Source organism: Lissotriton vulgaris, chromosome 9 (genome assembly GCF_964263255.1).
Source record: "Lissotriton vulgaris chromosome 9, aLisVul1.2, whole genome shotgun sequence".
NCBI lineage: Eukaryota > Metazoa > Chordata > Amphibia > Caudata > Salamandridae > Lissotriton > Lissotriton vulgaris.
Genome location: NC_141697.1, coordinates 976,090,167 through 976,112,992, shown reverse-complemented (window position 1 = coordinate 976,112,992; position 22,826 = coordinate 976,090,167). Strand labels below are relative to the sequence as shown.

The following is a 22,826-nucleotide window of genomic DNA, read 5'->3' as shown; positions in this document are numbered from 1 at the left end:
CAAGTAATAAACTTGTTGATTTTAATTTTAGAGTCCCTGTGTGGCACCTGATAGCTCAATACCCTCTGACTATTACTGCAGGCTTTGCATTTCCCGCACGGATACGAGCCATGCATCGACTGCAGTTCTCCTTTGGATTTGCCCTTCAGTAGGTGGCTAGTGACTAGTCTGTCTTTTAAAGATCTTAATCTCCTGAAGGTGATCATGGGGTGCTGTTGTAGATCCTTGCCGATTACATTATCGGATTTCAGGATCCCCCAATTCTTGGCCATAATGGCTCTCACCTTGTTAGCTGCCACTGAGTAGTTAGTGATGAGTCTGATGATTCCACTCCCTCCTCTTGGGCTGCCCACCTTTTTGTCCTGTAAGAGGGTATATCTGTTGACTTTCTCTGCCTTCTTCTCAGCTTGATGGAGGGTAGTTGCAGAGTAGCCGCGAAATTTAAAGCGTTTAACGCTTTGTTTGGCGGCCTCTGTATAATCTCTCTCCAGAGAACTGTTGCGCTTGATCCTCAACAGTTCCCCGTAGGGGATGCTTTTAACCAGGGAGGTCGGGTGGCTGCTGCGTCCGTGGAGGACAGAGTTACCCGCTGTCTCTTTTCTAAAGAGGGCGGTCTGGATTTTGCCTGAGTCAACGAAAACTCTGAGATCTAGATAGTTGACCTCACTCTTGCTTAATGTGCAGGTGAAATGCAGGTTAAGATCATTCTGGTTTAGAATCTTAATATATTCCAGAGCTGACTGTTCCGACCCCCTCCAAATAAGGAAGAGGTCGTCGATATACCTTCTCCAGCATATCACCTTCTCCACCCAAGGGGTTTTGTCGTCTGCCCAGGCCACCTGCTTCTCCCACCAGCCCACGAAAAGGTTCGCGTAACTGGGGGCGAAGCAGGTGCCCATCGCAGTCCCCCTTACTTGCCTGTATCGTTGATTTTGGAAAATAAAAATATTATTGTTCAGACAAAATGATATAAAGTCCAAAATCATCTGACTATGTTGCAGGTACCGGGCGGGTCGCAGATTCAAAAATGTCTTAACTGCTGCAATACCATCATGATGACTGATGCTCGTATAGAGGCTCGAGATGTCCATAGTGATCATCAATAGATCCTCCTCCCACTCCACGTCTTGTATCTGCCTCAAAAAGTCCTTAGAGTCCTTGGTATAGGAACTCAATTCGGTAACCCAAGGTGCCAAAAATGAGTCAATAAATTTAGACATATTCTCAGTTAGCCCACCTATAGATGACACGATGGGCCTCCCTGGTGGTTGCGTGGGGTGTTTATGAATCTTAGGGAGGTGATAAAAACTCGGTAGTCTCGGTTGTTTATTCTGTAGGAATGAGTATTCCTCCCTGTTTAGTATGCCCTTTCCATACCATTGATCAACAAGGGAGTGGTAATTCCGGATACTCTCCTGATACTCTCGTTCCGTTGCAGGCATGTAATTATTACAGTCTTGTAGTTGACAGAGGGCTTCCTTGCAATACTGTTCACGGCTCAGAATAACAACGTTCCCGCCCTTATCTGAGGGCTTTATTACTATAGAATCATCTTGTTGTAGATTAGTGATTGCTTTACGTTGTTGGAATGACAGATTCCAGTGTATGTTCTTCTTCCGTGATTCTTCGGATTGCGAAAGCTTTCGTAGGTCCTGGTTAACTGCATCTGAAAAGATATCCAAAGCATCCATTGGTGTCTGTGGGAGAAAGCGGGAAGTTGGCTTGAAATTGCTTGGTTCTCCAATCTGAGTTATGCCCATAGACGTGCCTCTCCCAACGGTGTCGGTTGGAGGTGCAGTCTGACTTAGTCCTTCTTCCAATAGGTCTTCAAGCACCGCTAAGCCCTCCAAGTCATTGATGCTCATTTCGGTGGGATCAATATGAGTTGTGGCAGTCCCCCTCGGTGGACCTTGTGCCTTCTCCTTGAGAGCTTTTTGTTTGAAATATTTCCAAAGTTTAAGTTTGCGGATAAACAGGAATAGGTCTATTCGTGTCTGTACATATTCGTAGCGGCCAGTAGGACAAAAGGAAAGTCCTAGCTTAAGGACATTTTCTTCGTCCTTAGTGAGCACTCTATCTGAGAGGTTGATGATATTAAGATTTTCCATTAATTCCTCTTGGGCCTGTTCTGCCGGGACCTCTGTTTCCTGATTTCTCCTTCTCCGCTTCCTCCCGCCGCGTCTCGTGATGCGTCTCCGCTTATGTCTTTGGTGATTTCTGGGGGGCGCTTCTTCCCTCCTCTTAGCCAGTTGGTGCGGATTAAATCGCATTCCTCGTGAAAAGAAGCCGGTTCACTTGCTTGTGCGCTATGTTGCGCTCGGTTCTGTGCCTCGTCTTCGGATTGCTCTCCACTGGTCACCTCAGACTCTGAAGTTTCTCGTTGTACTGTTGGTTTCTGCCGTTTAGCCTTTAGATCTCGGCGAGGCGCATCATACTTGCGTGCAAAGGTCAGAATTCTCCCTTGCTCATAGTCACGAGCATCGCGTTCAAATTTCTGTTGTTTCCTTAATTGGATTTTCTTTTCATAGCTTGTTAGCCTTTTTTTTCATGGACTCCTTTTCTGTATCCAGTTGTCCCTGGTCCGCCAGATCTACAATCTCTTTTTCCAGCGCTTCAATGTCTTGTAAAGCCTTCTCCCTATCTTTCCAGGCAAACTTAATTAGAAGGCATAACATCCCTTCCGAAGAGCGCGCTGTCAGAGTAGCCCATTCGCTCAGTAATTCTGGGTCAGGATTCTCATAGGCTGGAATCGTGTAGATCCGAAGACCCCGTGGGACCCTTTTAACATCCACGTAGTGCTGCAGCGAGGTGGCCTCCCACCACTTCCTCGTTTCCCTCTCGTAAAGTCTCTCTAGTTGTTGATATTTATTTTTGAGGGTTGACTGAACCACATTTTCTGTCTGTGTATATATATATATTCACTGAAAAAACATAGGTTTGACACCAGTTATAGTTAGATGGAAATTTTACTGACATAAAACCAATGTAATTCCACGTTATAGTTAGTTGGACTCACTATAACTTGCGCGTGTAATGCACTGCTGATGACATCACATATTACATCACTCATGACATGGTCAGTTACATCACTCATGACATCACTGATGACAACATCCTTGTGACACAGTGACTGATCTCCTTTCACTGTAAAGTAACCCTTGAAACACATATTCAAAAATAGAAACTAACATTTTCAAAAAAGTGGATATACCCATACCAGTTACAACAACGAATTCAGTAATTTCACCATCTATGTACACATTCACACATTCACCAACAGTTTTATATAGTCACTCATACATATACTCACTCATCATATGTAGTGATACACCTATTCATCCTGTTACACACCGACAGTCATCAACAAGTTACTCACACATATACTCACATATGCAAATAAACTAATAAACATCCATTTATTTGCATATACAGATATACACACACTACCACCTTACTTCTAAGGAAACTTATACATATGTACTCTTTTAAACAATCACTTATAGAAACACATACTTATTTAAACAGGAACTCTTACAATCTCTCACTTTCACATATACTGACTTATATACATCAATACTCACATATACTAGATTAAAATGTATCTTGTTACTGATAAACACACTACTGAGATAGGCATTCAATCACTAACACACACATATACACACTCATCTACTCATACAATCCTGCACATATGCTGTTTTCAAAAAACATACAAACAGTGAGTCAGTCTTTGATGCATCTATGTGCTAAGTAACACCCCCACCAAACCATACAGACACTCATACTGATACTAAAAAAAACATATAATAACCCATATACACACACATGTAGCTACTCACCAACCCATACAGCCACTTATACACAAAGTGAAACACTGATACATATATTTAAATTTTTAAACATTACTCGCTAATATATGTATTCACTAAGATACACTTAATAAGCCAGTTACCAATCAATTTAAAAAAAAAATCCATTTAGACACTTAAACATTTATTCTTCCATCGACCTTTACATATACATATATAAAACATATTTATTTTTCAGAAAGACACACATTCACTGGATGGTGTCATCAGTGATGTCATGAGTGATGTAACTGACCATGTCATGAATGATGTAATATGTGATGTCATCAGCAGTGCATTACACGCGCAAGTTATAGTGAGTCCAAACTAACTATAACGTGGAATTTCATTGGTTTTATGTCAGTAAAATTTCCATCTAACTATAACTGGTGTCAAACCTATGGTTTTTTCAGTGAATTTCATATGTTTTCATAGTTTTTTTGAATGCTAGTTCCTAAGTATGTAATCACGATCGTAACTAGATAGTGTCACCGCCTACACGTCCTGAGAAGCGCATGTAAAGTCATGTGACTTGAAAACAAGACTTCCAATTGGTTCTTAGTAGTTTCTGTTCTGGAATTTACACGAAGCACTCCACCCACTTTCCTCACAATCTTTTCTACTCTCAGGAGACAACAACATCGAGCATCTTCCGGAAAACTTTGCTGAAATGGCTGCCCTTTCGCATTCATCTTCCGAATCCGAAGGAAATGAGCGACCACCGTTAAGAAGAAAAAAGGAATCTTTCATTTGGCAATTTTTTACTTATCCTAAAGATCAAAAGAAAGTGAATGCGCCAAAAGTAACCTGCACGATATGCAATTCGGAGCTCTCAAGGGGAAATCCAAATAAAAAATATTCCTTTTCTATACACACCATGCAGCGGCATGTTAAACAAAGGCACCCTGAGCATTATGCAAAAGCATCGACAAGAGCCCTGGTCACGCTATTACCATCAGAGGTGGCCAGCACATCTTCTGGTGGACGACCTGTATCTCCATCGAGTGCTGAGATGGACTTGAGACCATATCTTGCGAAGGTGCACATGAAATGCAACGAGTGTGGAGAAATTCTTTTGTACGGAGAGCAGAGCCTCGTTCTTATTCAACTCAAAATTGAAAGTCATACATGCCCCAAGAAAAAATAAATTTCTTTACTTCATTTTCATAGTATTACATACTGAAAAATTTAGTAGCAACTTTAAAAAATCGAAAGCATCATAACACTTGTTTCCAAAAAAAACAAAACAAAAAAAAAAAGTTCTTTTCAGAACTACCTCTTTCTACCAAAACGTGCTCCAAGAGCATATTATGAGATGTTTTTTCGCCGCTTTATTTTAGTGCGAGACCGGGTGCGCGCACCCTCCTATCGCGTACAGGACCTGATACTTGCATGTGAAGTCATGTGACTTCAAAACAACACTTCTAATTGGTTCTTGGTAGTTTCTATTCTGCAATTTACACGCAGCACTCCACCCACTTCCATCACTTTCTTTTCTACTCTCAAGAGAGAACAACGTTGAACATCTTCCCGAAGACTTCGCTGCAATGGCTACCGTTCCGCATTCATCTTCCGAATCTGAAGGAAATGAGCGACCACCTTTGACAAGAAAAACGGAGGCCACGCTATTACCATCAGAAGTAATCAGCACATCTTCCGGTGGACGACCTGTATCTCCATCGAGTGCTGAAATGGACTTGAAACCATATCTGGCGAACGTGCACATGAAATGCACGAACTGTGGAAAACTTCTTGTATACGGAGAGCAAAGCTTTACTCTAATTAAACACATAATTGAGAGTCATAAATGCTCCTAGAAAAGTTAGATTTCTTCACTTTATATGGATAGTATGACATACTGAAAAATGTCGTAGCAACTTTAAGAAATCAAAAGCATCATAACACTTGTTTCCAAAAAAAAAAAAAAGTTATTTTTAGAACTACCTCTTTCTACCAAAACGTGCTTTAAGAACATATTATGACATGTTTTTTCGCCGCTTTATTTTAGTGCGAGACCGGGTGCGCGCACCCTCCTATCGCGTACAGGACCTGACACTTGCATGTGAAGTCATGTGACTTCAAAACAACACTTCTAATTGGTTCTTGGTAGTTTCTATTCTGGAATTTACACGCAGCACTCCACCCACTTCCATCACTTTCTTTTCTACTCTCAAGAGAGAACAACGTTGAACAGCTTCCCGAAGACTTCGCTGCAATGGCTACCGTTCCGCATTCATCTTCCGAATCTGAAGGAAATGAGCGACCACCTTTGACAAGAAAAACGGAGGCCACGCTATTACCATCAGAAGTAATCAGCACATCTTCCGGTGGACGACCTGTATCTCCATCGAGTGCTGAAATGGACTTGAAACCATATCTGGCGAACGTGCACGAACTGTGGAAAACTTCTTGTATACGGAGAGCAAAGCTTTACTCTAATTAAACACAAAATTGAGAGTCATAAATGCTCCAAGAAAAGTTAAATTTCTTCACTTTATTTGGATAGTATGACATACTGAAAAATGTCGTAGCAACTTTAAGAAATCAAAAGCATCATAACACTTGTTTCCAAAAAAAAAAAAAAAAAAAAAAGTTATTTTCAGAACTAACTCTTTCTACCAAAACGTGCTCCAAGAGCATATTATAGGATGTTTTTTCACCGCTTAAATTTAGTGCGCGACCGGGTGCGCGCACCCACCTATCGAGTAAAGGCGTCGAGACACGCATGTAAAGTCATGTGACTTTAAAACAACACTTCCAATTGGTTCTTACTAGTTTCTATTCTGCAATTTACACAGAACACTCCACCCACTTCCCTGGAAAACCAGTTTATCGAAAACCTTTTAAAACTCCTCTTATGAAATATTCGACATCGTTCACATAGCAGAGTTGTAAATAGCACTATATACACTCCGTCCCTTAATTATAAGAGACTTATTGCTATGTGAGAACAACTTTTGTTTTCACGCGATAATGTGAAATGCTGAGCCTGTTACATAATTTTATTTCACATATATGTTACTATTCTCCTTCGAGCACTAACACCGTAGAAAATACCACCAATAGCGGTGATATTTTTTACACCGAGAACGGGCGATTTGTATCGATTAGAGCCCTTACAATTATAAAGTTTTATTTCCTAAGTCTCTGATCTCACACTGTGCAACGTGGCTCCCCTGTGCCGTAATGAGGTCCATAGACAAAAACTACAGGGCCAGCATTATACACATGCACAGAACCACAAAACCACAAGAGCCACCATGTTAATATATATCCTTAATATAATAAACCTCTGAGAATAAATACATATTTCCGTGGCACCCCATAAAAGAAATTTGGCGTCCTCTGACTCTGCTTCATTACCAAACACCCTAACCCCCCGCCCCCCTCACTCTTCACTAAACTCCACACTCCACCCCACCCGGACCCCCTATTACAAACCCCCAACCTACCCTCCCTGCCCAAACCCACCATGAACCTCAAACCGCCCCTGGAAAACTTATAAGACACAGGATTACTAAAACTCAAAGAATAGGCAACAGGCAGATAATCTAAATAGTACATAAAGGCACATATTTTTTCCATAATACTATTGAAAAACATGTTCTATTTTTTATAAATCTATCATGCATCTGACCCTCTAGAACCGCTTTCAAAACGTGAACTATAAACCTCTACTTTTCATTTTCAAACCATACACTTTCAATTACATTATTTTTTTTTTTTACAATTCATGTAATGTTACACACCTTTTCTAAAATACACCAGTCCCTATTATTTATAAGGATTTATTTTCAGTCTTCATCAGTGACACTTTCTTAACATATAATGAAAATCACTGTAACTTTTTAAACGACAATGCTAACGCGGTAAAAATAACCCTTCATTTCCTTTCCTTTAAGAATGCAGACTATCTACCCCACGCATGCGTTTCTTGATCTTTGTATTTGGCAGCGAATACCGACCTTGAATCGGAAGACATGAACAAGACCTCCATTGTCACATTTAAAACTGAACGTTGCATCTGCGCACACACATATCTTTCACTTAGCTAACATTCACAGAAAACAGCATTGATGTAAAAAAAATTGACCTTGCTTTACAACTTGGTCAAATAACTCCCTTATTTTTTAACGCATCCTCCACTTCAAGAAAAGCTACTTTTTTGATAACTACTAAGCAATATATAAGTGACTAGACTCCTAAAAAATTTATCAAGTCATTCTGCTCCTCTCCACTGCATAGCCGGCGACCTAATTCTGTGGAGTTGCTATACAACCGGCAGTGCTGCGCCGTTTCCTGTACCATCTTGGGAAATTCAAAATGGATGTCCCTCCTGCCTTCGCAAACGAGCCGGACTACTTAGAACTATTTCGACAGAGAATGCTTCTGTACTACGGCACCTTACCACTCTCAACTTTGAATACTTCATATCGATTATCATTTCGATATTCGTATTTCACCTGTGTGCAGCCTGTATTTCATTGCCTGAGCTGTGATTTCACATGGGCCCTGGATTTATGTCTCTGCAAATTGGTACCTCCTGAACCGAATTACAATCACCTCATGAATCCGTTACTTGATCATGAACAGCTTTGTTACAACGGAGGGTTTATGGCCTTTGCAGCGATACAAGGAGTTCTGGGTCATTGGAATATATTCGCAGCGGCGCAAGATTTCCTAACAGAGAGCTACATCGAAAACCCACCGAGCTGTTCTATGATGGTAAAAGACGCTCCAATAATGACAGATCATGAATGCTCCTTTCATCTTCTCAATTGGATGGCTGACATGTTTTCAGATGATAACAATGATTTCCTGTTAGAAGCACTTGCTGCATACTTTGCCTACACAATGGACGGTTAACTCTTTCCTAACAGAGAACTACATCGAAAACCCACCGAGCTGCCCTCTGATAATAAAAGAGGCTCAGATTTTAACAGATCATGAGTACTGCTTTACTCTTTTCCATTGGATAGCTGACATACTTTCAAATCATAAAAGTGATTTCCTGTTCCAAGCAGAAGTTACCTATTTTGCCTAAATAATGCTTCAATAACTCTTATACAAGCCATTGACGTCCTCATTTCCTTTTGCTTCCCTATATTCTTCACGTTCTTTTCCATATTTTCTTTTGAAGAACAGACCTATTGGCTTTACTAACAGTGGACATTATGATTTCGTGTTGTTTAAATTTTGGTCTTTTATGTGGACTACATTTGTTTCTTCAGCTACTCGATTTTCAACTTTTTTTTTACAGTATAATTTCAACAATTCTATTGCATATCTTATCTAAGGTTATTTCAAACGTACTCGATGCAAAACTCGCTAATATATGCTACATGTACCCTAATTAATGTGTAAATTATAAACGAGTTTTTTATAACTGTAAACGCCATTTCGCATCTCAACTGCTTATTTCCACCTCACACGCCTCTGCTCCTTTAATTTTCTATAAAATTATTAATTTAAAATACTTTACAGAAAAATATGTTCTTTCAACAATATTTCCATTGTTACTTGTGCTGTATTTCAAATGCAATACTGCAACCTTCAAAAGATATCTCAATACAGTAGTTCTCCTCAATAGTGATTTCCGCAGCATCCAACAGATTACATACATGCACCTCTCGCCATTTTGTCGCTTTTGGCGCCTTTTTTTCCCCGTACACAGTAACATAACACAAACTTGATAGTGCTTCGCATGTAGACAGCTGATTGATAAAGTAATGATGTATAACCACTTGCATTTTCATATATCGTTTCTAAACTGAAAGGCCAGAGACCTTCTTCCATTTATTAAAATATAATATACTTCCTTATAAGAGTGTAAAATGTTTTTTTCCAACTATATTCATTTTTCTTCAACTATAGCGTTTGTATTCCATGTACTACTGACAATACCAATTACTGTGTTTTTTGCAATTTCTGTACTCATATTACATAATGATTTGCCTTTAAAACAGTACATTTCTAAATAAACATTTCAAATATTCACGGTTTCTCTTTTAATCCATAATCTCAACTGAAATGATTTCATATTGAAAAACTATTCATGGGTTCCACATAACCTTAACTGTAGTCACTGAGGACCTTATTTATGAAGACCTTCCGCCGCCGGTGCCTCATTTTTTAAAATAGGAAACAGTGACGCACCGGTGGCGCAAGGCCTTCATAAATAAAGTCCTGAATGTTTTCTTTTCTCGACCTCACTTACTGATACTAGAACCTGCAAGCCAATTACGGCCCGTGAACTTTTTCTTAGTAGGTCGCGCACCGTACAGACAGTTATACCACTGTTAAAAAAAAATTTTTATTGTTACCAAGCACCGCCACAGTTCCGCTTCACTCAGAGTTAATCACTGCTCCCACGATACTACAGGCCAAACGCTATATGGTATTTCTCTCCTTATCACCCTTTCATCTCTACAATAACAAACAGTTCTCCGCCTGCCACCACAGAACAGAGTCAGACACAGAGGCACCAAAGAGTGAACCCATCACCAACTGCCATCTCCGGCTGTTTCCATGGTACACCTCATTCTGCACCTTGCTGAAGGCCCAGGTCAAAAGTTCATGTCTCAACGTTCTACAGCAAACTAAGAAGACTGTTTTCCCTCTAGAAACACCTGCCAATCCACAGCTCTGTTACATGTCTTGTTTTTTCACACCCAATAGTACTTCTCGTTTAACATAAACATTAACATGCAACGTACTGTTCAATGTCCACTTATTACAATCAACCAATCATTTTTATTTTTTTAACCACACCCAGCCTCTTCCTTTTTCTTTATTTAGAATTTCAACTTCTAACTACCATTCCACTTCCAGAACCGATCGGAGGACGACTACAAATCCCTTGAAAATGAAGGTCTGGCTAATAAGACACAGTTATATTCACTGGAGTGAAAAATATGCAGTAAGCAGACGAATTTGCAACCTCGGCTTACCAAATGTACACATAACATGGATTGCCAAAAGAGGATTGAAATGTCACCAATTGATTCCATTGGTGAAAACTTTTATGCATCTCCCAGAACCAGACCTTATAATTGTGCACTGTGGTAGGAACGATCTAGGCACAATCACTGGGGTAGGTCTGGAAATGCTTCTAAAAGACACCTTTCGACAATTGATGACACTTTTTCCTCGATCTGCCTTGGTATATTCCAATATATGCCAAAGACAGAAAGGGAATTGGTCCAATCAACATTGTGCACAATTTGAGAAAGCAAGGAGACATGTAAATAAATCTGTTTCTGCGTTCCTCAGAGATTATAGCATGGGTTCTATTTACCACAACAACTTGCGATACCACATGCAAGACGTCTATAGGAGAGACGGAGTTCATTTCACGAATGAGGGAAACAGAATCTTCCTCTGCAACATCAGGCTCTGCATCGGTACTTACTTATAAATGCAGAAAACACTCAATTAACACAAGGGCTCTTTTCAGAGCCACCTTATATCTAAGCACTCAAACTTCTGATTTATCTCCATTTTCACACTCTTGTAATTAGGTGTGCGCGACCGGGTGCGCGCACCCCGTATTTTTTTTTTTCGGGAAAAAATTATATCTTTTTACGTTTAAGGGCATTACTGCACACCCCGAGAAAAGCTACGCAGCAAAACAATCTCTACCTTCTCCCCTTTCCATGTTTCAACGCTTTGAAATGAACAATATATTTACTCGCAGTGACAAAATGGCGAACAAAACTTCCTGATTTCCTTCTAATCGAACGTTAACAGACGTCACGCAGCAAAAAAAATTCCGCTCACGCGCAGCCGCTTGAGTGCGCGCACGCGTGCGCGCCTATAGATATATAATTGACTTTAACTTTAATTTTCTCAACAACTACTGAACGGATTTACACCATTCCAAAAAAAGCGTAATCTGCGAACCGGACTCTACAGTTTTGCCAAATTTCTTATAAATCCATTCAGCCGTTCGACCTGTAGCCGAGTCTAAAGGTCCTATGGAAAATAACATGCAGAAAACACGTTTTGCGACCCCCCTTATATCTCAGCCCCCACTTGACCAATCCCCCCCAAACTTTCAGGGAAGGAGCGCAGCGGACCGAGCCATCTTCTTTGAGAAATTCGCTAAGATTCTTCAACCAGGGCCAAAGTTATTCCAAATAGAATGTTGAGGATTTCCTATGGAAAACAATCCTAACTATAACTACCTACTGGCGACCGCCAGTAGGTAATATATATATATATATATATGTATATATATATATATATGTGCATATGAGTGCGCATAGAGAGAGGTAGAGGGGTAGAGGTAGAGAGTAGTAGAGAGAGAGGTTGAGAATAGAGAGTGAGTAGTAGAGAGTGAGTAGTAGAGAGTGAGTAGTAGAGAGTGTAGTAGAGAGTGTGTAGTAGAGAGTAGGAGAGAGTGAGTAGGAGAGAGTAGTAGTGAGCGTGTAGTAGAGTGTCGAGTAGAGAGAAGTAGAGTTAGTAGTAGAGAGTGTAGTAGAGTAGTAGAGAGTGTGTAGTAGAGAGTGTGTAGTAGTGTTTAGTAGAGAGTAGTGTAGAGTGAGTAGTGTAGAGTGAGTAGTAGAGAGTGTGTAGTAGAGAGTGTGTAGTAGAGTGTGTAGTATAGAGTGTGTAGTAGAGAGTGTGTAGTAGAGAGTGTGTAGTAGAGAGTGTGTAGTAGAGAGTGTGTAGTATAAAGTGTGTAGTAGAGAATAGTAGAGAGTAATAGAGAGTGTGTAGTAGAGTAGTGAGTGTGTAGTAGAGAGTGTGCAGTAAAGTGTGTAGTAGGGTGTGTAGTAGAGTGAGTAGTAGAGAGTGAGTAGTAGAGAGTGTGTGGTAGAGTAGTGAGTGTGTAGTATAGTGAGTAGTAGAGAGTAGTAGAGAGTAGTGAGTGTGTAGTACTGAGTGTGTAGTAGAGTGTGTAGTAGAGAGTGTGTAGTATAGAATGTGTATTAGAGAGTAGTAGAGAGTGAGTAGTAGAGTGTAGTAGAGAGTGTAGTACAGAGTGTGTAGTAGAGTATAGTAGAAAGTAGTGAGTGTCTAGTAGTGAGTGTGTAGTCGAGTGAGTAGTAGACAGTGTAGAAGAGTGTGTAGTAGAATTTGTAGTAGAGTGTGTAGTAGGTAGTGAGTGTGTAGTATAGTGAGTAGTAGAGCCTAGTAGAGAGTAGTGAGTGTGTAGTAGTGAGTGTGTAGTAGTGAGTGTGTAGTAATGTGTGTAGTAGAGTGTGTAGTAGAGTGTGTAGTAGAGTGTGTAGTATAGAGTGTGTATTAGAGAGTAGTAGAGCGTGAGTAGTAGAGTGTGTAGTATAGAGTGTGTAGAAGAGTATAGTAGAGAGTGTAGTAGAGTAGTGAGTGTGTAGTAGTGTGTAGTAGAGTGAGTAGTAGAGTAGTAGAGTGTGTAGTAGAGTGTGTAGTAGAGAGTTTGTAGTAGAGTAGTGAGTGTGTAGTATAGTGAGTAGTAGAGAATAGTAGAGAGTAGTGAGTGTGTAGTAGAGTGTGTAGTAGTGTGTGTAGTAGAGTGAGTATGTAGTATAGAGTGTGTATTAGAGAGTAGTAGAGAGTGAGTAGTAGAGTGTGTAGTAGAGAGTGTAGTATAGAGTGTGTAGTAGAGAGTAGTGAGTGTCTAGTAGGGAGTGTGTCATCGAGTGAGTAGTAGAGAGTAGTAGAGAGTGTAGAAGAATGTGTAGTAGAGTGTGTAGTAGAGAGTGAGTAGTAGAGTATAGTAGAGAATGTAGTAGAGTAGTGAGTGTCTAGTAGTGAGTGAGTCGTCGAGAGTAGTAGAGAGTAGTAGAGTGTAGAAGAATGTGTAGTAGAGTGTGTAGTAGAGAGTGAGTAGTAGAGTGAGTAGTAGAGTGAGTAGTAGAGACTAGTAGAGAGTAGAGAGTGAGCAGTAGTGTGTAGTAGAGAGTGTTGTATAGAATGTGTAGTAGAGTATAGTAGAGACTGTAGTAGAGAGTAGTGAGTGTGTAGTAGAGAGTGTTATATAGAGTGTGTAGTAGAGAGTGTGTAGTAGAGAGTGTGTGTGGCGTGTGTGTGTGGTTGTGTGTGTTTGATTGTGTTTGTGGATGTGTGTGTGGTTGTGTGTGTGGTTGTGTGTATGGTTGTGTGTGGTTGTGTGTGTGTTTGTATGTGTGGTTGTGTGTGTGGTTGTGTGTGTGGTTGTGTGTGTGGTTGTGTGTGTGGTTGTGTGTGTGGTTGTGTGTGTGTGGTGGTGTGTGTGTGGTGGTGTGGTTGTGTTTGTGGTTGTGTGTGTGGTTGTATGTATGTGGCGCGGTTTTCTCCAAGGCCTTCCAAATCACAGTGTTTAACTTGCAGGAAGCTTCCTCAAACAAAGTGCCGGGCCACAGAGCTCTTCCTATATCACATTATATTTAATCATTTCATTTTGCTGTTGCTGTCGTGCAGTCCTTTTTCTGCAGGAAATAATACAGGTTGCAATGTAGGCGTGGGTCCCAAAAACAGCATTAAATCAGGAAACGCTACATTTACTTAAAATATAATAACAATGAAAGACCTAGCAAAATCCAATACCGACTCTCGGATCCGTTGAGTTTGAAATATAACACAAACAGGGCCATAAGCAAGCTCTCAACAACAAAGAAACAAGCGCCCTCCAGAAGGGGCTCTTTATTGCCTGGAAATGAGTTTCATCGACAGATAGTGCATCCTCCCGCAGCCCACAGCAGAGAACCAGCATTGGGTCATTGGAAATTAGTTTGCAATAAGGACAAAATAACAGCTTGCAGAGCGCTTTTGTTTGTGAAAGATGCCATTTTAGACCACTGAGAAAAGAGCTGCGGAGTACCATCATATTTGTAATAACATTCTTGCATTGATGCCAGGCTACAAAAAAAAGTGATCAGATAATTGCATTTCAGTCCTTCAAGAAGATAACTGCTTTTAAGAGAAGATTAACTTACTGTATCTCCCAGCTCCTTTGAAGCAGCGTGGTTGCCCCCTGCTGTTTCGTGGCAATCATTAATGTTTCGGGAAAATATAGTGAAAACAAGCGCTCGCCAGACAGACTTTTCTCTTTTTGAGGCGGCTCACTTGGACGGGCTCCTTTGACTTCCTTTTGGCGTAAAAGGTTGCTATCTTTATGTGGCCATGTGTTTGGCCCCATAAAGATAAGAAACCTTTTAAGTTAAAAAGTAAGACGAGCCGGTCCAAGTGGGCCGTCTCAAAAAGAGAAAATTGTACGTCACACTAAGCTCCTTGCCAATGGCTGGCCACTGTTTAGCATAATGGGTGACGCCGGCCAATAGAAAAGAGGGGCGGGGCTTAAAGCCAGCTAGTGAAAGCTTCTTTAGATCATAAGATCTTGCCAGCGAGACTGCGCAAGCGCAGCGAAAGCAGGCTCGACCTAAAAAGGGAGCAGTGCTCCACATCATTCTGGAGGCGCAGGAAGAAATGAACATACATCGGCGCATAGAGGAGGGACTTACACAATCTCTGCTCCGCAGAGCCACATGGTGGTGTACTGGGGCATGTTATGAAAACCTCCAGATTCAGTCTGACACCTGGGGAATATTCTAAAGGTGAGGGGTCTATGGACAGAAGTATTCATCAAAATGGATAGCTTTATGTACTTTCTCCACAAAATAAATGAGGGGAAGGCACTGAGATCAGACCAACACAAACAGAAGCTAAATACACTAAAACATCTGGTACAGTAAAAAATGGTTTATATGTAACTGAACGGGCTACAAAGTCATCGTGTCATTGTGCATGAAACATACACATAGATCCTCTGGGCTACAGACTCATAACCAATGTCTATGCACATCAGTAACATCTTAATATAATGCAGTACCTGAGAATAATAACATCCTACTCCAATAAAGGGATTCAGAAAACAAATATAACGAGTTTAAGCATGTGCGTGATGCAGTAAACATACAGTGATATTAATTTGAAATGTGAGGTACATATGTACAAGTATTGTTCAGCTTAGGTTCTAGATTAACGAACAGGACCGCTGTTCCATATTCAAGAGAACCATATCAACATTTGAGTCAGCATCCTCACACAACATGGCTGCTATATATGTGAGCACATAAAAAGGATCAATAGCAATGCTGTGGTCCAACAGAGAAGTATTCCAACCCCCAACATGAACAGCATGTAACCATGCACGGTTGTTCCAGACGAGAGTGCACTTTATGTATTAGTTATAAATAATATTGAAAGACCATTATAGAAGCTGAAGTTTAACTGTATTGCCCCACAAATACAGTGGGTCAAAAAAGAAACTGAATTAAATAAAAGTGACAAGATTATGTACCTACAGGAACGGTCCGACATCAATTATGCATCCGGGAAAGAGTTAAACAGAAACACAAATAAGTTGCATGCAAGTATGTAATTCGTGGCTGGAAGAATGTATATCTAACCAGGTTCACATTGATCTATTACATACAAAATGGAATATAACGCATGAATAAATAGCCACAACTAACGCTAAGCTAAAAGCAAGGCGCAAAAGGCGAGCCTCAAGGCAGGTGGTTCTTCACAAGTTACCCTGCTCACCTGCCTTAAAATTGGCTTCGAAATAGATTTTACTTCAGCAATAATAACTAGAAGCACACAGCTGTGCTATAGTAAATGACATTTTCAGCATTTAATGTTATGCTTTAACCTGTAGTATTCTTTCATTTTGTGTATCCTTCTTAGTAATTCAAGACATTTTGGCCCTGATCTAGTAGTTGGAGGTGGGATACTCCATCACATACATTAAGGCTATTCCCATTCACCTTATTGCAAGTCCAGCAAGAGATAATGCGGTTGTATCAGGACGAACAGGAAATCCATCATGTTTGTGACTGAGAACTCATTCACCAGACCCTAAATCAGGCTCTGTGTGTTGCGCTTGGAGAATGCTATTAGATGGCTTTTAAGAACTTTTAGTTATCCCCTGGAAAGTGCTGCTAAAAAGGCTTTTGTCAGAACTCACCCAACACATGTTTTGCCACTAATTTATCCCAGCCTGCCACATCCATAGATCACACAAGGTAATGGATACACATCTGAACAGGTTACATATTTTATCATGTGCTCCTATTAAATCATTTGGCTAATTAAATTGTTCATTTTATTTAAAAAAAAATCATATTTAGTCACCTTGTGATCTGCCACAGCTTCAATGTTCTCTATTGCCTGTAAGAAAAAGTAGAAACAGCTGAAACAGCTCCAGTTACATTTTATATAAACATTAAGAAATATTGTTCAACAGCAACATAGCTAAATGCAAAAATATAGAATTTTAAAATACTGTAAATAACAATATACAGAATGTATTTCAGACATAAACTATCAGTTAATGTAACCTACATAGTACTGCAAACCTTTGAACAGCTAGCCACATGCATTAAAGACACCGAACAGAACTTGAATCTCCTAAAGAGTTCCCATTTGGTGTTGGATTTCTATGGGATAACTATGCATTGAATTCTGAGTTGCTACAGTCCTCTATGGGAAAGCTTGAATGAAGTGTTTATTTGCTAAAGATTGGCACCAGTCACACCACATCAAATTTGCCTTTGAAAGAATGTATCATGGTGCCATTGGGTTGTATCCTGGATTATTATGCTTCATACAGGAAAATCGCTTTGAGCAGTGGATTTAGTCTCGTGGTCTGAGTAGCTCATGTGCTGGAAGAGGCAAGCTCTCCAGGAACAGAGATGCCTAATATATAAGGACTGGAGTAGAGTATAAAGCGTTTAGAGCATTGTTAAATGAGAGGAGGTTCTGCATTTTCTAGACACGGACCGGTTTAAGGAAGACAAAGAGGTAGCTTATTATAACAAGCTTCAAATCCCCTGCAAGGCATACCAAGGTGACGGAAACCCTGTAACGTCACACAGAATGTATGACACGCATGTATGTGGGTGAGAAATAATCAGACTTCAATAGCCATATTAAGTTAACCTAGGTGTAGGACACCGATGCAGTTGATTATTATTCAACCTTCAGATACAATATCTAGTCCATCTAGATGAAGGTGACCTCCTGTCACCTCCTCATAGAAGAGGTTGACAAGGTAACAGTTTTATTTACAGGTCTGAAACACCATTAGAATTTCCAAGTAAGAGTTTTGCTGTTGCCATGCTGGCAGTGTAGCTTACCTGTAGGTAAGTCCCTGACAGCCACAATTGTCTCTGATCTTGTCAGAGTTCAACATTAGCAGTGGACACCCAGTCCGGATGCCCTGGGGAGGTGTGAAAAGGGTCAAATCAAATTGATGCAAAAATAGGTACATTCAATAGTAATCTGGTTGTTAACGTCAGGTGGTCAGTACTGGGCGTTATTAACAAAGTAAGCATATACACACAGACAAAAAAATAAGTCATTATTTTAAAACCCTCACAAGAAAGACAGATTGCTTTCAAGAGAGTGGAAGCTATGGTTTAATCTATACTACTATTATAAAGGAAGAACTTTGAGGCTTTGAGGCGGGTAAACTCTGGAACCACAGCGCCAATCCACACACCCGATACATTGTTGTAATCCTCAGGGTGTGCAGATGGACATAGTCTATATAAAGTTAAAAAATAGGTTATATTTAAAAAATGTACATTATAAAAAAAGTAGTCCCTTCGAAGTAGCGCCAGCCGCGACCTGCGTGCTGACGCCAGGAGCGCGGGATGGTGCGGCGTCCAAGAGCGCGAGGAGGAGCGGCGGACATGGCGCAGGGGAGGAGGTGAGGAGCAGCGGACCGGCGGGAGGAGCGGTGACCAGCGGCGAGGAGCGGTGAACTGAGGAGCGGCGGCTGAGGTAAGGCTCCGGAGGACAATGTCGGGCAGGCGGGGGTTGGGACTTACACCAAAACAGAAGGATAGAATTTAGATCGGCTGAGGTAAGGCTCCGGGGGACAATGTCGGGCCAAGTGGGGGTCGGGGCAGGCGGGGGACGGGGAGTTAGGCTCCGGGGGACAATGTCGGGTAGGCGGGGATCGGGGCAGGCGGGGGACGGGGCTTACACCAAAACAGGAGGATAGAATTTAGATCGGCTGAGGTAAGGCTCCGGGGGACAATGTCGGGCCAGGCGGGGGTCGGGGCAGGCGGGGGACGGAGAGTTACAACAAAACAGAAGGGTACAATTTACATCGGCTGAGGAAAGGCTCCGGGGGACAATGTCGGGGCAGGCGAGGGGTGGGGCAGGCGGGGGACAGGGACTTACAGCATCTGCCATGGAGATTTATGCAGAGCGCCTCAACACTGGGCCTTTGTGACATCTGGGGGACAATGTCGGGGCAGGCGAGGGTCGGGGCAGGTGGGGACGGAGCGGCCGGGGACCCGGGCTGCTGGGCAATGTCGGGGCAGGCGGGGGTCGGAGAAGCCTGATTGCTCCCGGACAAGGTCGGGACGGGCTGCTAGTGTTTTAATAAAAGATACACCCCACCTGTAAAAAATAGTTGCTATATTTGTATTCCTCGCAACTATGTTCCTAACTTAATATTACCATCCTGGAAAACAAATTTTAGGCATGCTAGCTCGCAGATGGCGATAGGTATAATATCAAGTCAATTGATAAGTCACACTGATAACATGCAAAGGCAATGATATACAACACTAAGTGTTAACAGACCGGAGATTAGGTGGCTACCTACAAATTCATAAGGCCTGTTGGAAGCCAAAGCTCCTGCTTTTTCTCTTTTGGAGCAGGCATGGAGGAGACACGCCTCAAGTTCTGTGGTAGCAGACCATTTTGGTATAAAATATCAAAGCCCTTTTAAAGTCCAGATTATTAAGAGGTGTTTGGGCCCCATTAGAACAGGGCCCACTGGAAAAGACTGACGGAGAAAGGTCCTGCGTTTCATATGGGAAACAACAATGACCTCAGGAAAAAAGGAATGAATAATTAGTCCTATAAATGGGCTGCTGTGGAGAATTTCTGGAAGATCAAATAATAACTACACTGATACTACAGATGCCAATGTCAAAGTCTGTCTGAATAAAGAAAGAGTAACCATGTTTCGAGCCAGTTGAAAACCTTACGGCTTCTCTCGAAGACTAAAACGTTAGTTGCTTTAAATTATATTGCGAAATATAAATATTTCCTTCATTGTCCCATTCACGGCCGTTGAATAAAGGCAAACAAACATGTCTGAAAGCCAGTTCTTCATAATTTTAAAGTATTTGTGCAAAAGGCAAGCATGGAGATTTTCCCAAGAGCTCTTGTGAAAGGCTGTAGATCTTGTCCATGACCAAGAACAAAGGATTTGTGTAATAGAAGGTAAAGGTCTAAACACAATGTATCAGAGGGGCAGACCATAAGTATGAGGTGTTGAAGAAAAGTCTGAGAATAATGTGCCACACAAGAACCCATCTACCGTTTATTTTGAACGTAAATATAATAGTTGCATGTATGGCAAGAGCCAAATTTTTACTGATCTGCTGAATGTATTCACACAGTGACTGTTTTCCAAGTTTGAGGTGGCACAGAAATCTGGATCTAATGCCACTCAAGTTTTTGCATAAATTTGTATGTGAGTATAAGTGTACCAACTGAAATGGAAGGAGAATGCAAACTATGGTAGTGGGTTAAGGTTAATGTAAAGGCGAGGGGGGCAATAGAGTTTCCTGGTGGAATTCCAGTTGTCAAGAAAAGAAGCGGAGAAGAAAGGGAGCACATTATCAAATTCTCCTGCCTTGGTGATACAAAGGTAGAAGGGGTATCCACACCCACTAACAGATGGTGGACAAATTCTGAGGCTCCCTGCCCATGAGGTTTTTCATTTCCCACTGCAAACCAAACACATTAGTTCCACAGGGCCATACAGTCAAACAGAAATGCAATGAATAATTTATTAAGAAAAACTAACACTTTTTAGACGCAACAGCACACACGTGAAATAACATTTCGTATCTACACCCAAGGACTTTGTCAAACCATTTATATGCACTGGACAAGGTGCATATATGTGCAACAATTCTTATAATTAGACTAAAGAAATGCACCAGATGTGGAAAGTAAAGCACCAAGACTAATTTCTCAGGAAATTAAGGTGGTGTCAGAAGCTACTTAACCATAGGAGGATTCACTAAAGGGGGGCTGTAATAGAAGCAATGTTTTTCCACTATTACGGACATGTGAGGAGTCTTCAAAGGCAGAGATGTCATCAGTAGGCTCTCAATTCTGTTAAATTACATGAGCTTCAGCATAAAGATGGGATGTTTTTGATAAAGGAGATTTAATATGACTTTCAAGAATTTAGGCACATTGGTCATGGTGGCATTAAAGCATAATAGTTTCAGAAGTTGAAGGTGTAAGTATGTAGTTTTATGCCGAAATAAAGAAAAGAGTACTTTTCTATCCTGGCTAAGGAGGCTGCTATGTGGAAATAGTATTACAAACATCTCTGAAGCTATTTTATTTCCCTTTCAACAGATGCAGGAATGGTGTCATCGTTGAACCTTCAGCACTTTATAAGCTGTGGGGTCAATATCGGTGCTTGGCTAAGGAGGTTCACTGTTTCTACTTCATTCCTAGAAATGCAGGGTCTAAAATATAGCTGACTATTTTACATCCATCTTAGTACCGTCAGATTACCTTAGTCCACGCTTCTGCTGTTGTTTTCTGAAATCTAACTGCTGCCTTAATCACATCCAACAACAGAGATATACAGTCCTGGTTGCTGCTGTTGGTATGGTTAGCAGATGACCTAACAATGGAGAAAACAAAAAAAAATCACTCCAATTACAAAACACAAGTGTTTCATTAAAATTATATTCTTGTCTATTTAAACGTTATGTTAAACCTTTTTAAAATAAAAAAAATAGTTAGGATAAAAAAAAGCCATAAGTGATGTGTCTTACAACACCACACACAGAACCTTCAGTCCACTGCCTCCTTCAGATCACCTAAAATCCACACACTTGCAGCATACCTATGTATGCAGATATCATCATCTTGGTCCACATAGCGTGCATTGAATTTTATTGCATACTGTAGAATTTTGTATAATATTTTCCTATCGCTATGAATCCTCAATGTACTTGGCACATGAACAACTCTCCTTAGCCATGTTCTTTAAAACATATGCACACTTTTTCCCCCTCATTACTCTTACATTTAAATCCATTACATTCCTAAGAGGAAACAAGAAACAAAAGAAAAGGACATGAGAGAGTAAACTACCTATTAAGAATAGATTAGCTGCATCTGGTATCAAACCTCGGCCAGAGGCTATTTGAGACGGGAAGGATAAAAGGACTACATTTCAACTGCTGTATTTACTTTCTTCTCCTCCACTGCAGTAAAAAAACTGAACTAAATATTCTATTTTCCAACACAGGAGTGAACTAAAGCAGAACCACTATGAATTTTGTGTTTTCTTCAATGCAAACTGAAGAAGTCAAATTAATGTTGAAAAGTAATTTCTTTGCTAATGCTGGAGACAAAGAGAGTAAACAAAAAAAGAAACTTTGAGAAAATGTCTCATTTGTTTTTTACTCAAATATATTTTTAATTGCAGATTAAGCCAAAAAAATGTGCAGATGACCTACCCGGCTTTCATCCTGCTTTTCATTTTATTTTGGGAAGCTTGCACCTGTTGTGGCAAGACGCATGATTCCAAGTCCAGCTTTTTGCGCAGATCAGAAATGACCTGCAAAAGAATCAACATGCAATTTTGCTTAAAGATGAAGTGTGACATTATTCAAAGAATTAGCATTTATAGAGAGCACAACAAGTAAAATAAGATAAAAGAAATCCACCAAAATGTTTTAGATAAATCTTTAGTATATAGCAATGCAGGTAAATAAGCATGCAGTGATGTCACGTGTGCTCATTGTGCATTGAACAAATGTAGAACTTGTGTGCATGGCAACTAGTTTAGCACCTCTAACTAGAAATCTTCTAAAATTGATATTTTGCAAAAGTCTGTCGCTCTGGAATCTTAATCACATGTTCATTTCATGTTTTGCAGTGTTTGATGCAAGGCAGGAATTCATGTTTTATGTTCTTTAGACGCACTCATTTTTAATCATCAAGGCC

At 40.6% G+C, this 22,826-nt stretch overlaps 1 protein-coding gene across 1 annotated transcript in view; it reads right to left on the bottom strand.

The window, feature by feature from the left end:
- The window catches only part of FANCD2 (FA complementation group D2), a 1,101,131-nt gene that overhangs the window by 920,411 nt on the left and 157,894 nt on the right, over positions 1 to 22,826 (bottom strand). Inside the window, exons 12-14 of the mRNA XM_086938826.1 lie at positions 22,337 to 22,437; positions 21,381 to 21,492; positions 16,950 to 16,985 (exon numbers count right to left, since the gene is read on the bottom strand). Of these exons, the coding sequence (XP_086794952.1) occupies positions 16,950 to 16,985; positions 21,381 to 21,492; positions 22,337 to 22,437 (249 nt within the window). The remainder of the gene's footprint in view (positions 1 to 16,949; positions 16,986 to 21,380; positions 21,493 to 22,336; positions 22,438 to 22,826) is intronic.